The 17,063-nt window shown below is 37.6% G+C and overlaps 1 protein-coding gene across 3 annotated transcripts in view; it reads left to right on the top strand.

Moving 5' to 3' along the window:
• Nucleotides 1-15,648, top strand: part of AP4E1 (adaptor related protein complex 4 subunit epsilon 1) — a 59,887-nt gene extending 44,239 nt beyond the window's left edge. For 2 of the 3 annotated variants that reach the window (XM_082734781.1, XM_082734780.1), the window contains 5 exons: nucleotides 1,413-1,671; nucleotides 5,184-5,741; nucleotides 9,064-9,254; nucleotides 11,397-11,554; nucleotides 12,587-15,648. In XM_082734781.1, the coding sequence (XP_082590907.1) occupies nucleotides 1,413-1,671; nucleotides 5,184-5,741; nucleotides 9,064-9,254; nucleotides 11,397-11,554; nucleotides 12,587-12,747 (1,327 nt within the window). In that variant the 3' untranslated portion in view covers nucleotides 12,748-15,648. Of the gene's footprint in view, nucleotides 1-1,412; nucleotides 1,672-5,183; nucleotides 6,011-9,063; nucleotides 9,255-11,396; nucleotides 11,555-12,586 lie in introns of all 3 variants that reach the window. The other variant, XR_014312814.1, reaches the window with a different exon arrangement.
• The last annotated feature ends 1,415 nt before the right edge of the window (nucleotides 15,649-17,063 follow it).

Below are 17,063 nucleotides of genomic sequence, written 5' to 3'. Positions count from 1 at the left end.
TGGGTACTAATAGTTTTGCTTTTTCTAATAAAAACTTTTTTAGAAGGCTCTTTTGGTACGTGAAAGAAAAGGAGAAATCAAGATATTTTTTAAAGGAACATTCCAGCAGTAAAATCCAATGAGGAGGATTAGACAGATTCCCTCTAGGCATTCTTTATTAACATTCAGATTGTCTTTCAGCTAATTTTTATTTAATAGCATTAGTTCTTGACTCAGTATGAGGTATAACCACCTGTCTTTGTTTCTGGCATAGTATAGAAAACCAAATTGATCATGATTCCAACAAACTGGAAAGGACTAATAACCAGTACAGATATTTCTGAGTTTTTCTGTTAGACTCATTTTATGATCTATCTTGTGGTACAAATTTTACAATGCTGTTTTGGACTGTGACAGGGATGCTTAAATGAGCCAAGTGCAATGAACACATAGTTCTTATATGTAAACAATAAAGGTAATCTTTGGCTGTTTCAGTCTGCACTTGGGATTATTCACAGCTGTAACTTTTGACACAACAGTAGGTGAGTCCAAATTCTAATCACTACTTATAATTCTTCAACTCAAGCATAAAGAAACATAAATTTCATGCCAAAACTCTTAATTTTTTCTTTTATAGCTCAGATCTCATTTTATTTTAATAAAAGTACATTTATAATAGTTAAAAATGTAGCTAGTGTTCACATTAAGAAAACTTGTTGGATGGGTTAAGAATGGGTTTGAATGATTTTTTAATTTTGCTTGCAACAGGATTTTATTATATAATGTCTATTCCTTCATTGGGTGATTATAGCTAAGAAACTTAAAAGTCATTTCTGATCTTTAACTCATCAGCATTAGAGGTATTTTTGAAAAGTCAGTGGAAGAAAGGAACTAATTTATAGTAGTTCTGTTTTTGGATAACTTATTCAAGCTGTAAATTGAAAATTAAGTGATCTAAAATTTTTAACTAAGTCTAGAGTTCTTTTGCCTTCAATCTTTTAGCTGGGGGGTGAGGGGACATTGGCTGAAACTAAAATAAAATCTAGATTTTACTTCCTGACATATAGAATATGAAAGCTGTATGTATTATGTATGTATGTATGTGTTTATCTATTTATGTATTTATTTATTTGACAGAGAGAGAGGAGTGAGAGAGAGAGTGTGAGCAGGGGGTGGGGGCAGAGGCAGAGGGAGAGAATCCCAAGCAGGCTCCATCCCCAATGCAGAGCTTGATGCAAGGCTTAATCTCACAACCCCCAGACTATGACTTGAGCTGAAATCAAGAGTCGTTGCCTAACCGACTGAGCCACCCCGGGGACCTGTGAAAGCTGTTTTTAAAAGACCATGGCAATGATGTGTTTTAAAAAATGCCTTGAGAAAGTAACTCTTCAAAGTTATTTAAGTTGTTTTGATTTCATTCTTACTCTTCTTAGGACAAATAGCTTGAAGCTGGAAGGTATAAAGAAATTGTGGGGTAAAGAGGGTTATCTTCCCAAGAAGGAAGGCAAAACTGAGGATGAAACTGAAGCTCCGCCTGTTCCTCAAGAGAGTATAATAATGGAGAATGTAGACCAAAATATAACAAAAAAGGATCAGTGTCAAGTCCATACCCAATCTAAGGAGGAGAAAGAAAAGCAGCTGCTGGCATCTTCATTATTTGTTGGGCTAGGATCAGAAAGTACAATCAATTTGGTAAGTAGTCCATTATATTCCTCTGGGAATCTGAAACTAAACTTTTTGTTTTATACAAAACAACTGGCTCAGCAAAAGCTCTTGGCTCTCATACACATGGTGGGAAATGGCTTTCCCAGCTCCAGAGCCACCAATGACATACTTTTTATATTCCTGAAAGAGAAATTCTAATTAGTTTAGCTTGAGTCAGGTATTTTCTGTAGTCCAGTCAGCTGGGGCAAGGGTCGGGGTCCAAACAAAGTTACCCATATGACCACAGGTATTACTCCTGTGGGAGTTCTCAGTGGGAACTTCACAGTTCTCAGTGGGAAGGGGGCTTGATGAAAGTATTGGCAATAACAGTAGTTCAATAATATTGATATGTCTGTGGAAAAAGTACTTCTCAAAATGGCATTTTTAATAGCAAAAAATAGAAATCAGCTTAGATGTCTAATAGTAGGAGAATGGATTCATAAATTATAATAGCTCAGAATATTACTTAGCCATTAAAAATGATAAATACTGTATTGTAAAATAACAAGTACATGTAATATATTAAGCAAAAAGGCAGAATATAAAGTTTTATTTATACTTTGTTTATAACTGCTAAGAAGATAAAAGTGTATTGAGACTGAAAGGAATTACACAAAATGAAAATTATACTCAGGCATTATGATCAAAAAACTTTTTATGCTGATATATTATTATCATAGTAAAAGAATGAAATATCAGAGTGAAGGGCAGGTGCTATTTTTGAGCATCTCAGAATTCCATGTAATTTTCCGTTTGGTGGACTGATGGACCTACCTGGTACAGAATTGTGGTTAGAGCCACATTTTCTTGAGTTTTACATCATTCCAGTTCTTTCATCTTCCTTCTCTCTTGGTGGAATTTTCCATCTATCCCTATACTCTTTGCCTGTTTTCTCTTTCTTTTCTAGTTGATAGACTTGATCAACTATAGACTTGATATTCCCTACTAAGGAAAAAAAAATTCAATCTAGATGTATTAATAAGTAATGTATTGAATGCTGTCTCAGCATTTGGATTTCAGCCACAAGGTGACTTATTTTGGGTCTTTACGGTGTTCTCGCTGACTGTGGTAAGGGTACCTGTGCATCCCCTGGCACCATTGGGGAGGTTCTCAGTGGTCACAGTGCACCTAGGCTTATGGAGCCCTCATCTGTGAATCCCATGGCTACTGTTGAAGCTCTCAACAAAGTGCAAAGCTTTCAGTTAAAGTCTTTCTCAAGAGAACATTCAGTGTGACAAATGATCCAGCCTTTTTTTTTTTTTTTTTTTGGTGTGAGCTCAATATTAGAAATATAATTAGGATGTTTTTTCATTTAAGGTATACTAGATCCTTTTTGGGTTAATTTTTTATGTAATTCTCTGTTCTCTGTAAGGATCAAGACTCCCGCCCCCCGCCATCTTTGCCTTCACTTTATTTTCATTTTTAGTTTTTTAAGTTTTTATTTAAATTCTAGTAAGTTGACCTGCAGTGTAATATTAGTTTCAGGTGTAGAATTTAGTGATTTAATAGAACATTTGGTGCTCATGACTACAAGTGCCCTCCTTAATCCCCATTATCTATTTAACTCAACCCCCCATGCCCCTTCCTTCTGGTAACCCTCAGATTGTTCTCAATAGTTAAGAGTCTGTTTCTTGGTTTTCTGTTCTTTTTTACCTTCATTTTTGAAAGTTATTTTCTCTGAAGTCGAGGTTGACTGTTCCTTTTCTTTAAACATTTTAACAAATATGTCACTCTAGTGTCTTATGGCTTTTGGAGCTTCTGATAGCAGCAGATCAGACAGTACAGAAGAAGAAAATCTTGAAGACAAAGTATTTGAAACTACCTGAAATGAAACATGGAAAAGAGAAAACAAAAAACAAATGAAAACACTCAGAGCATTAGTGACTTGAGGAGCAACACTGAACATTCTAATTCAAGTCCCACAGCTACTTGAAAGTGGAAGTCCTTTACCCACCCACTCCTTTTCATTTTTGTGTGAATAAAATTTTAGTTCTTGTTTGATGACTTCCGAATCAAAAGATAAGAGACAAACTTATCTGCTGAGAGTTGGAAGAAGTATTGGGACTTGAGTGGGTGAGAGGGTATGGAAGAGGAACTAGAATTCTGGTTAACTAGAATCTTGTGAATGATGGCCCCACGGCCACAAGAAGGCTGGAGATGTGGATTTAGAGTAGTGCCAGTCTGCTACACTGATTCTAGATAGGACTTTGGAGGGTAAGAGTGAACTGTGAGCCATCACTCCACTCTTTTTTTTTTTTTTTTTTTAAGATTTTATTTATTTATTTGACAGGCAGAGGTCACAAGTAGGCATAGAGACAGGCGGAGAGAGGCGGGGAGGCAGGCTACCTGCTGAGCAGAGAGCCCGTGGCAGGGCTCAATCCCAGGACCCTGGGAACATGACCTGAGCCGAAGGCGGACGCTTCAACCCACTGAGCCACCAAGGCACCCCCATCACTCCACTCTTAATGTAGATTTGCAGACCATTTCCCAGGAGTCTTGGTTCAAGGAAGGCAGATTTGCCATTCCCATTTTCTGAGTCTGGAGAAGCATCACTAGTCACTGATAGAGTTCTTGCCTGCTGTGTGTGTCAGCTACTGCCAGTTAGTTCTTAAGATAAAATCAGTTTTTCTTTTCTGTTTATTGACTTGTGGGGCCATGAAATCATGGTTATTATAGACTGCCAAACCAGAGTTTGAGTCATTCCTATATTTTAAGGTATCTTCTCTTCTACAGAACAACTCTGGAAACCCAAAAAATGGCTAGGTATCTCACTGTTTTTATTTTATTTTTTTAAATGTTATTGCTTTTTATTTTTACTTTTCTTATCTTTTTAAAAGATTATATTTATTTATTTGACAGAGAGAGCACAAGTGGGGTAGTGGTAGGTAAGGGAGAGGGAGAAACAGGCTCCCCACTAAGCAGGGAGACTGATGTGGGGCTTGATCTCAGGACCCTGGGATCATGACCTGAAGCCTTAATTGACCGAGCCACCCAGGTGCCCTATTTTTATTTTTTTAGAGAGAGTGCATGCAAGTAGTTGAGGGATACTGAGAGTGGGAGAGAATCTCAAGCAGACTCTGTGCTCAGCACAAAGTGAATGTGGTGCTCAATCCCATGACCCTGAGATTATGACCTGAGCCAAAATCAAGAGTCAGATGCCCAACGAACTGAGCCACCCAGGTGCCCCTCACTGTTTTTAATTTTTGCAGTTCTCTACTCTAGCATTCCAAAACTGAGCAAATTTTCAGAATTGTTCACAAATGACTTTTTGACTTTCTTTTTTTAATTTTATGTTTTTATGAGAAATAAGACTTAGCTAATAGTTCAAAATGAGGTAGCTGTCAGAATTTTAGGGCTTAACATTTTATTCATCTCTGATTCTTTTGTTAATCTATGCGTTACAGATAGAATCTTAAGTTAGTAAAGTGATGCTCATTTGAAATTACAGAAGAATGTTTAAAATTCATCACTGGTGGAATTATTATGTTTTATTTTTACAGCTAGGAAAAGCAGATACCATATCTCACAAATTCAGAAGGAAATCAAAAGTCAAGGAATCCAAAAGTGGAGAAACAACCAGTGCTCATATGACCTGTTCTTACTTTGGTTCTTCGTCAGAAGCAACTTACGAAGATGATTATTATTTGGATACTTTGCAGGATAGAGGAGACAAAGAATTAAGTAAATTTTCTCTCAACTCTGAGCTTTTGGATTCTGAGTCACTCACAGAACTGCCCTCAGTTGAGAAACTCTCCAATTGCAAGCTCTCTTCTTCACCCTCTTTGTTCACTGATAATAATATGGAAAGTTTTCACCCTTCTCAGTCCACTGCACCCTCAGTTGCTAATGAAACCTCTTTAGCTGCTTCTTTGCTGGAAGAAACTTCTGAACACGTGCATTCAGATCTTGTGGAGGTCTGTCATAATGAAACCATATCAGTGTCTTCTTACAAAATTTGGAAAGATGATTGTTTAATCATGGTCTGGTCAGTTTCTAATAAGAGTGGTTTGGAATTGAAAAGTGCTAACTTAGAAATTGCTCCAGCAGAAAATTTCAAGGTAAGACAATGAATGGTTCCTTATTTCTGCCTTAAATGGACAATGCTTACTTAGTGTTTCTAATGTTTAATCTTCTGATGGTTTATAAATTTCTTCCATATCCTTTTCTCTTTAGTATAAAACCCCAAAGGTGTGACAGGTTTTTTTCTTTATTATTTTGAGTAGGGATAAATTATTCAAAAGACACAAGGAAACATAAAGATTTTCCGCCTGTATTGGGGAAGGCCATAAAGATAAGCAAGTATCAATAGAGCACAGTAGTTAAAAAGGTAGGCTATTGACTCAAAATGCTTAGCTCTGAATCTTGCTTCTGCTACTTATTAGTTGTGTTACATGGTCAGGTTATGTAACTTTGAGTTTCCTCACATTTAAAATGAAGATATTAATAGTGTCTGCCTGTTACTGAGAGGAGAAAATGAATTAATATCTGTAAAATGCTTATAGTGGTAACTGACACATGGTATGTGTTACTGTGTTATTATTTTCAGTGTGTATTTTGTGATTTTTTACACTCTTTATTTTTTTATTTTTTATTTTTTTCAAAGATTTTATTTATTTATCAGAGGGAGAGAGAGTGAGCACAGGCAGACAGAGTGGCAGGCAGAGGCAGAGGGAGAAGCAGGCTTCCTGCTGAGCAAGGAGCCCGATGTGGGACTCGATCCCAGGACGCTGGGATCATGACCTGAGCCGAAGGCAGCTGCTTAACCAACTGAGCTACCCAGGCGTCCCAATTTTTTTACACTCTTTAAATGTCTCATTCATTCTTGTTATAAATAGTGAGACAAAGTTCTTAGATTAACAAAGCAGAACATCAAAGAGTAAGACTATTGACGGATAAATATGTATATTGTCTGCTACCTTTTTCTTTCATTGATTTATTATTCTATACTGAGTGCTTGGGCACCAATTGCATTTCTTCCCAAGCTTTAAGAGATTGGCATTGTGATTTCTGGAAATATGTTTAATTATGTTATTGTATGGGTGTCCTTGGTGGAGTTATAATGAGATTTGACCAGTAGATGAGTTAGTTACTCCACAAGTTGCACTCCGTTTCTTCTGTGGGCTAAAATGTGTTGAATGGGTTATTGCCTGAACCACTGACAAGGGCAGAAGTTCCTGACTCTAGATGGGCACTAAGTTCACCAGTGGAACTTAAAAAAAAAAATGAGAGAGAATCCAGCCTCAAAATGGAGGTAAAATTGTTGCCCAGTCATCCCCAAGCCCCAGTCCGGCTGTTGCTGCTGCCACTGGGAAGAGGGGGCCATGATCCAAAGGAACCAGAGCAGTTGAGAAAACTGTTTTTTGGTGGTTTGAGCTTAGAAACTAACTAATGTTAATTTAACAGAACATTTTGAAAAATGGGACATACAGATTGTGTGGTGATGAGAGACCCCCCCCAAACAAAAACTTTCTAGGGGTTTTGGTTTTGTGACTTAATCTCATGTTGAAGAGGTAGATGCAGCAATGTGTTCCTGACTACATAAGGTCGATGGGTGTGTAGTAGAACCAAGAGAGCTTTTTCTAGAGAGGATTCTGTAAAGCCTGGTACCCATCTAATAGTGAAGAAAATTTTTGTTGGTGGTATTAAAGAAGATACAGAAGAATATAATTTGGGAGAGTACTTTGAAAAGTATGGCAAGATTGAAATCATAGAAGTTATGGAAGACAGAGGAGAAAAAAGAGGATTTGCTTTTTTAACTTTTGATGATCATGATACAGTTGATAAAATTGTTCAGAAATATCACACCATAATGGGCATAATTGTGAAGTGAAAAAGGCCCTTTCTAAACAAGAAGTGCAGTCATTTGGATCACAAAGACGTCATGGAGGTGGATCTGACAACTTCATGGGTCATGGAGGAAACTTTGAAGGTGGTGCTAACTTTGGCCATGGTAGAAACTTTGGTGGAAGAGGAGGTTATGGTGATTGAGGTGGTGGCAGCAGAGGCAGTTATAGAGGAGGTGATGGTGGCAACTGTGGTGGTTGTCCTGGTTATAGTAGTAGAGGAGGCTAAGGTGTTGGTGGACCAGGATGTGGACACCAAAGAGGCAGAAATGGTCATGATGATGGAGGATATGATGGTCACAATGAAGGAGGAAATTTTGGAGGTGGTAACTATGGTGGTGGTGGAAACTATAATGATTTTGGAAGTTATAGTGGACAACAGCAATCAAATTATGGACCCATGAAGGAGGGCATTTTGTTGGAAGAAGCTTGGGGACTCCTGTGGTGATGGTTATGGATCTGGTGGCAGAAGTGGTGGATTTGGTAGCAAAAGGTTCTAAAAAAACAGAAGAAGAAAAGGGCTATAGTTCTTAGCCAGGAGAGGAGCAAGGAGTTGTCAGGAAAGCTACAGGTTACTTTGGGACTGTTGTCCCAAAAGCATTAGAAGAACTGTAAAAATTTGCCACAGAAGGAATGATGATCTAAAGTCAGAAAAGTCACTAAACTTAAATAGGAAAATCTTGTTCAGGACTATCATAGCCACAGTTTGCAAAAAGTGCAATTAATGCAGTTAATGCAATGTGGTATCAATTAGATGTACATTCCTAAGGTCTTTGATCTGTTGCAGCTTTGTCTTTGTCTTACTCTTTTCATTATATCAGGTATATTGCCCTGTAAATTGTGATAATGGTACCATGAATAAAAAATTAAGGAAATTAAAACAAAACAAAACAAAATCCAATCCAGTTGCTTGAGTTCTATCCCCATAGCTTGAGTAAGTGTGTAGATTGAGAAGATAAGACACCTGTGTGTGTGTGTGTGTGTGTGTGTGTATACACATTTTTAACTCCCCTGGGATTTTAAAAAATAAATTTAATTTTTTAAAGATTTTATTTATCTGAGAGGAGAGAGAGAAAGGGAGCAGGAGCAGGGGGATGGGCAGAGAGAGAGAGAGAGAAAGAAGTAGACTCCTTGCTGAGCAGGGAGCCCGACCCTGGGATCATGACCCAAGCTGAAGGCAGACACTTAATTGACGGAACCTTCCAGGTGTGCCAACTCTCCTAGCTTTAAACATCTAGTGCTAGCCAGGATTGAGAACCGAAAGAGACAAGTTTAATAATTTTTATATTGTTGTTGCTATATTTTACGGAGATTTTCACTGCAATTTGTTACATATCTTTTACCTATATACTATTTCTTAATTATCTGTGCTAATGAATTTTTCTCAAAGTGAAGTCAGTCATTTTCATGATGTGGTTTATTTTCAGCATCTTACAGTAGTATGTTTTTGTATCACTTCAGTAAAGTAGAAAATTGGTATTCATATAATAGTTTGTATTGATCCCTTCTTCAGTACTTTTATTATTTTTATTTACAGATCACCGAGCAACCTGGATGTTGCTTGCCCCCAACAGAAGCAGGAAGCATCAAAACCTTTCAATATAGCGTGCAGATGGAGGAACCTTTTACAGAAGGGAATCTTTCTGGTTTTATAAACTATCAGATGATGGATACCCCGTCTGTTCAGCTTGAATTTTCTGTAAACTTATCACTATTAGATTTCATTAGGTAAATATCTTCTGGAAAGTTAATTCAAGTTATTCATTCATTCAGCAAATATTTATTAGGCCTTCTCTCTGGGCAGAAACACTGTACTAGGTGCTAGGGAGTATAATAAATATACAGTCCCTACCTTTAGGGAGTGTTCAGTCTGGGGAAGAGACATTAAACAATCACATGAATGCATATCTACTTTTGAAATGTGCTGTGAAGAGAAAGTAAATGGTACGAAGAACAATTATAATATGGGACCTGATTTAGGCTGGGGTTGATTAGTAATCTTGGAAAACCTCTGAGAGAAAGTAACATTAAAGTAATGTTTAAGCTGAAATAACTTCAGAGATTCTGCCTTGCTTTTTTTAAAAAAAAGCTTTTAAAGTTTCTCTCATTTATATTTCATTGATTTGAATAATTATTTCATAAAATCTGTTTACTAAGCTTTAGAGATCTATAAGAAAATTACTCAAGGTTAGAGATACTGTCATTATTTAGCATTATACTAGACACTATGCAGTATTACCAGAATAATTGAAGATAACTTCTTCATTCTTCTGCTTTCATTTGGTTTTATGGATATATTTTACTGTTTTTTTTTTCCTTAAAGATTTTTATTTATTTGTCAGAGAGAGAGAGAGAGAGAGAGAAAGCACACAAGTAGAGGGAGCAATAGGCAGAGGGAGGGAGAAGCAGGCTCTTCACCAAGGAAGGAGCCTGATGTGGGACTCGATTCCAGGACCCCAGGATTATGACCTGAGCCAAAGGCAGCTGCATAACCAACTGAGCCACCCAGTCCCTATATTTTACTGTATTCAAGCATTTTTTAAATTGAAGTTGCCTGAACCAAGATTGCAGAATGCCAATGATTATCTATAAAATTTTTTTAACCTTTACCCATTCATTTGTGTTACACTGCTATAATTTTTACCTACCCTTTAAAATCTTTTTTTCTTTTTCTTAAAGATTTTATTTATTTATTTGTCAGAGAGAGAGTGAGCGAGAGCGAGCACAGGCAGACAGAGTGGAAGGCAGAGTCAGAGGGAGAAGCAGGCTCCCTGCGGAGCAAGGAGCTCAATGTGGGACTCGATCCCAGGACGCTGGGATCATGACCTGAGCTGAAGACAGCTGCTTAACCAACTAGCCACCCAGGCGTCCCCCCTTTAAAATCTTTAGTAAAAACATGTCTGTCACTCTTTCAAAGGATATATTTCTGCTTATGGTGCTGTATAAGATAGAATCCAGCCTTCTAAAAACTTACATTCTCTGACTAAAGGTGTATCCCATGGTGAGCATTAGTGACCTGAAAAAGTATAATATATACAATAAACAGTTCTTCAGTGTGTATTAATAAAATCCTATGTATCTTTAAAAAATATTTTTCCTAATTATAAAATAAGTGTGCGATTATTATAAAAATTGAAATGCTATAGAAAAATATAAGTAGAATTTGAAAGTTCCTTAAAATTCTACCCCCAGTGACCCAGTGTTCACTATTTGATCTTCAGTCTCATGAATTGTTTTTTTTTTTTTTTAAAGATTTTATTTATTTATTTGACAGACAGAGATCACAGGTAGGCAGAGAAGCAGGCAGAGAGAGAGGAGGAAGCAGGCTCCCTGCTGAGCAGAGAGCCTGATGCAGGCTTGATCCCAGGACTCTGGGATGGTGACCTGAGCCTAAGGCAGAGGCTTGAACCACTGAGCCACCGATGCGCCCCTCATGAACCATTTCCAAAAATACATTTATTAAAATTCTTTCCTTGGTCTAATTTACATAAGGTGCCAGATCCTTGTATTCATCCTCTTGTACACGACGTTGATAGTGTCTTACTATCCCCAAATCCAAAGTATACATGAAAGTTTTATGTTTAAATGATTCATGAAATTACTTGGTAAAATTTTACTGAAATTACTCATACTTAGAGCTGAGTGATTTATTGAAAAGACATCTACATTTAATAACATCTTTTTTCAGTATTTTCATCAGTTTGGAGGATGATAAACATTCTAGTCCTAGTTAATTTAAAACATAAATTTTGCAGGACCCCGGTTTATAAAGATTGTGTTCTATTCCCATGAGTTATTTGATATGTATTTGTTTGTTTAGAATTATTTCATTCTTCTGGACATAAATCTAATTTTAAAAATTATTTTCAGGCCATTGAAAATTTCAACTGAAAACTTCGGCAAACTCTGGTTATCCTTCGCAAATGATGTGAAGCAAAATGTTAAAGTGACAGAATCTCAAGCTGCTCTGCCTTCTGCCCTAAAGACCCTGCAACAGAAACTAAGACTTCATGTTGTTGAGATTATAGGTTCGTAGAGTTACAAAAAGGCAATCTTACGTTTATAGGGGCTTGCTCACAGTCAGAACACAAATCAGCTTCTATGAGTATCCGATTTTCTAGAGCTGTATTTCCTGTTATGAGTACCTTTCAAATGAGTGTGTTGTTCAGACATTATTAAGTAATTTTTTGTGTGTGGTAAATTACACATGATGAAAGTTTCCATTTTAATCAATTTTAAGTGTACAGTTCTTTGGCATTAAGTACATTCATGTTGTTGTACAACCATGGCCACCATCACTTCCAGAACTTCTTCCTCTTTTAGCTAAAACTCTGTGCCTTTTAAACACTAACTCATTCCCCACCCTCTCTACCTCCTGGCAACCACCATTCTTATTTCTGTCTCTATGAATTCAACTATTCAAGGTATCTCATATAAGCAGAATCATGCAATATTTGTCCTTTTGTGACTGGCTTATTTCATTAACCTGTCTTCAAGGTTCATTCATGTAGCATGTGTCAAAACTTCTTTCCTTTTTAAGCCTGAACACTATTTACTATTCACATATGAATGTACCACATTTTGTTTATCCCTTCATCTGTTGATGGACACTTGGGTTGCTTCCCCCTTTTGGCTATTAGATATAATGCTGCTGTGAATGTGAGTGTGCAGATAATCTGTGTTCAAGTCTCTGCTTTCAGTTCTTTTGGTTATATAATTTTATATTTAGTTTTTAAAGAAACTGCCATATCATTTTCCACAGCATCTGTACCATTTACATTACCATCAGCAGTACATAGAGGTTCCAATTTCTCCACATCCTCACCAGCCGTTGTTATACATACATATGAGTTTGTGTGTGTATGATATATATATATATATATATATATATATATATATATATATTCATACATATATATGAGTAGGAATGCATTTCTGTACTGTTCAGTGATGTTGAATGTCTTTTCACATGCCTGTAGGCCATTTATATACCTTCTTTGGAGAAATGTCTACTTAAGTCCCTTTGTCTTAAAGAATTTTTAATTTTTGTTTTGTTGTAGGCAATGAAGGGCTTTTGGCCTGTCAGCTGCTCCCATCCATCCCCTGCTTGCTGCATTTTCGAGTTCATGGTGACGTATTAGCCCTGTGGTTTAGATCCTCCTGCTCTCCTCTTCCTGACTATTTACTGTATCAGTGTCAGAAGGTGATGGAGGGATCCTAGCAGAAGCTCTGCTTCTATTTTACTCCATCAGAATAAATGGTTTACACAGATAAACGTACTTACCAAAGTAAGAAGAACTCTTGGTACTTCTAATGAAAATGGGGCTTATTATACGCTAATGAATCCTGATCAAGAAAGATCCCCAAGGAACTGTATCCTTAACCTTTTACTCAGGATTGTACAGTACGTTTGGGTCCCAAAAAAGTGACCTAAACTAATGTTATAAATTGCTAATGATTTATATGTCACTTAGTGTAGAGGGATGAAAATATTTATTTTGTTATAAATAATTTTATAGCAAATTTCCTCTAGTGCTAGCTGATTTGTAGTAAAGCCAAGTCTCAGTTTTCTGCACTAATGGAGGGGAGACAGACATGGCATTGATAATCCCAAACCTAATTCATATTTGGCTTTGGAATGCAGTAAGCTTTTTGATAGGCAGGTCATTACTTTCAATTATGTTTTGCTTAAATCAGTACTGAACTAAGTTGGCACAGCACACACTGACAGTTCAGGAGATCCATGAGCATGCTGGATATTGGGGGGATTCAATCTGTGATACAGTTTTTATTGTAGATAACTCATTACACATACTTGCAGCTAATTTGGCTACAAAATTTGTTTATTTTCCCACTTGCATTTATTTTTAAAATTCAAAGTGAATCACTGTATTCTTATTTTAAAAACCCATAGCCATTTACAAAATATTGTCATGTGGAAGCACAACCTATAAGAGCACACAGTACTAAAACAAACAGATATAAAAGGACATTTTAGTAATGGTGAATATCTTAGTGTCCATTTAGGTCCATTTAGGTCCTTTTGACAAGCTGAATTTTGTGAGTACAAATGGGAAAGTCATCTTTACTGGCTTTACTAGTACTCAGTGGATAGAACCTAAAGCAGTGACTGCTTAAGTATACCAGACAGGTTCTTCAGTAAAATATATCATTTTTTTGTTGTTAGTTGTGCCTTTATGGCATCTCTCAGAACTCTTATCAGTAAAAGAGGTTAAGCCTACTATGAATGATGGACCACAATCTTGAGATTGTACATTAAAGTTAAAAACTGAAATAGTAAGTATTTTATAAAATCTTATGGTGCTGTGGAAAATATTTATTATTTCACTTTTTCTGACACTTCACCATGGACACTATTCTGGTAATATAATTTTAAGTCCTTGCAGTTAATTCTCTAGTTAGTTGGTATTGTTTGTCACACAGGTGTGGAGTTCGGTTTAAATTATCTCAGTAATCATAACTGATACAGATACTAAGGGGATTCCCCAGAGCTGATAGATTTCAATAGTTTTTTATGTCTAGTGTTTTCCTCCCTACAAACTCAAGTGCTATTTTAAAAAATTAATGTTAAAGTTATTTGTTTTAAAAAAGGTAGCACTTTGTTGATTTTATGCTTTTAAAAACATGTAGTGAACACCTTGCTGCAAGAGCAATGATAAATGACTGGAATTTCCTGTCTAGGTTTCTCCTTCTGAGTAGAATATCAGATTCATCTTCAGGTTCCCAGCAGTGTTGTAGTGAAGGGTATGAGCTCTCTCTGGGTGTAGTGGACACTGGGGGCTAAACTTACAGCTTCTTTATTTCTACCTCTGTCACCAACACCCCCCTAATTCTGCTCTTACTCTGACAAAGAAATAAGATGTATCCTCTCACTTTGTAGAGGAGAGTAGTGTATGGCAAAGGAGGTGCTCTAATTTTTTTGTGTCCTTACTTCTGTGTGTTTGTGTGATCATGAAGGCTGGGTTGAGTATGGAGCAGTGGGTGTAAGGTGTCCAGCAAGCAGATGGACAACCACCTGGGAGAGATTACAATGAACTATAGTGCTGTTTGGCTGCAAGATTGTTCAGGGATGGCAGCGGCAGTTGTGAAAGACATGGCTTGGCCAGCAGAGCTGTCTAATGGTGGGACACATGTAGGTTAGGGTGGGGACGTTGTTTGGACCTGCCACGGGGAACTTCGTGCCACTTTTGTTCTTTCTGAACTCACTAAATGGAAAATAGGGTGTCAGAGTTTCCGCTGAAGTGATTAGTAGAATGTTTACAATGTTTATATTTTTATGGTTTTAAAAACAGCAACAACAACAACAACAAAAGAGTAAATTGTAAAGAACTTCAGAGCAGTATATATTTTGCCTAGATTAATTCAATGTTTTAAATTCTAAATCAGGCATCACCAACCTTTTTTGCATTGCAGGAGCTGTGACTCTAAAGTAGGGAGAATGAGTTTTGTGGGTAGACAATCTCTTTACCGTACAGTCGCAGTTTAGTCATGTGAGGGGGCAACATTTGGAGTAAGAGCTCTGGTGGGGACTGTCAGCTGTGTGAGAAGGCCGGTGATGGCAAGCATGAACCTGGAGGTGAATGCAGGGCAGACAGGCTCCCACCAGAGTAGTCCCTGTGGGGGTGAGCAGATTAGGCTCAGGGGAACGTGGGCCCCGAGTGAGGGTCCTTCTGAAGATACCACAGATGGAAGCAGCGCAGTCCTCACGCGCTCATGTGCCAAGCTTGCCGAGCGCAGCATGTGCCCTGCGGAGCTGCAGCGTTTTAGGCAGTGACCGGCTAGCCTCTACCAAAACAGTTGTGCTGAAAATGCAGTATTGTATTTTTTCTTCTCTTTTATTTCATGTCCGTAATATTGTACAATATTGAGCTCTTTGTCTTTTTTATGGATAAATGTGTTCTTTGTCTCATAATTGTAAGCCACTGAAAGTGCACTGAACCTATTCACATGTCTTTAAGGTGTTTTGCTGTGTAAAATTTTAGGAGAGGAAAAATGCAAGTGAGAATGACAGCCTAGCAGGCATTAATTACCTTGTTTTGGAGTTGAATTCTGTAATTGCAAAAAAATTCAGTTAAACGTGTAATAAATACAAAATAATCTATACTGTTCTTTGGTCTGTGTGTTTTTTATTGTCTAAACAGCTGAGTAACCAGTAAATCCTACTCAGTGATTTGATGGGGTTGGTGAAACAGAACAGGCACAACTGGAATAGGATGAAAAGAGTAATTTACTCATAATGGTCTCGAAGAATGTGGTCTAAGTGGTTAAAAGTAAAGATACTGCTGTTTCTGTGTGGTGTTCAAAGAGAACTTTGTGGGCTTCAGACAGGTTAGAGTGTGGATTGATCCTCAGGTGCATGTCCATATCCTCTGTAGCCTGACCAGAGCATTCAAAGCAGTGTTCTATTATTCCTTCTCCCTAAAGCCACCAGAAGATGCAAGAAACACAGTAATTCAGTTGGTGACTTAGTGACCGAAGACTCTGAGTCTCCTGGCCATTTCTGCATGTGTATCCTAAAACACAAAGCTAGATAAAAAATGGCATTAAATCTCACCGGTTTGTGCCTACCATTGGCTATAATGGATAGCAGACAAATTCTGAGATTTGCAGCCCCATCTTTGGGGCACAGAAGGTAAAATGCACCACACCTGCTGTAGTAGTTGAAGGGCCTCGTGAAGGGAGGGCGGGCTGTTGCCAAATGGGCCAGGATTCATGATTGTATGAAAGCTACTTGTTTATTTGTGTGCATAATGAGACTATGAACTTTTTATGATTAAGGACCATGTAAATGTTTTATGTTCCTTTTGCCTGATACATAATAGGCACTCAGTGTTAGGGGCTCAGCTTACTAAATGAATGACTTGTCCCCTCAAAATAAGTAATCTGAGACCAGGTAATATCCAGGGATTGATTTTAGCAATCCCATGGCTCTCCGAAAAATAAAGCAAAGTGATCTGACCTAGTTTATAGATACAGGTCAGCAGAAAGGGGTCTGGTGAAACTAGCTTGTGCCAATTTCTACCAGGTGGGAGAGAGGAAGCATGAGTGCTTCATGGGACCTTTACCGACCTGAAAGCTAAGTCCTATGAGAAGGCGCCATGCCATTTAAGAAATCTCTCTGCAAATACAGTGTGATTACAGATACTATGACTTGGAGGAGGACGTTTCTGCGTTATAGCAGATGTCCATGAAGCTGTACTGATCTAAAAGAACTTGTTCTAGGACAGAAAACAGTAGGCATTTGATGAGTGAAGCTTAAGATAGGTAGCTAATGAATATGATAAGGGAGATTTACCAGCTAAGTTAGCATTGCCTGTTTTTTAGAAGAGTGACCACTGTGATAATGGTGTGGGGGGGGCAACCATACATTAACAAGGCCAACAGCATCAGGAAAGTTAGGAAGTACAGGTCTTCTGAATAAGCAGCAGGAAACAGGAAACAGAATTACTTAAAAGGAAATGTGTTATCCTATGCATCACCTGGGAAACTTTATGGTGGATGCCTGGATCCAAGATA

This window comes from Mustela nivalis (genome assembly GCF_964662115.1).
Source record: "Mustela nivalis genome assembly, chromosome: 6".
NCBI lineage: Eukaryota > Metazoa > Chordata > Mammalia > Carnivora > Mustelidae > Mustela > Mustela nivalis.
Note: the sequence above shows the minus strand (reverse complement) of the source record. Positions and strands in the feature narration are given on the sequence as shown.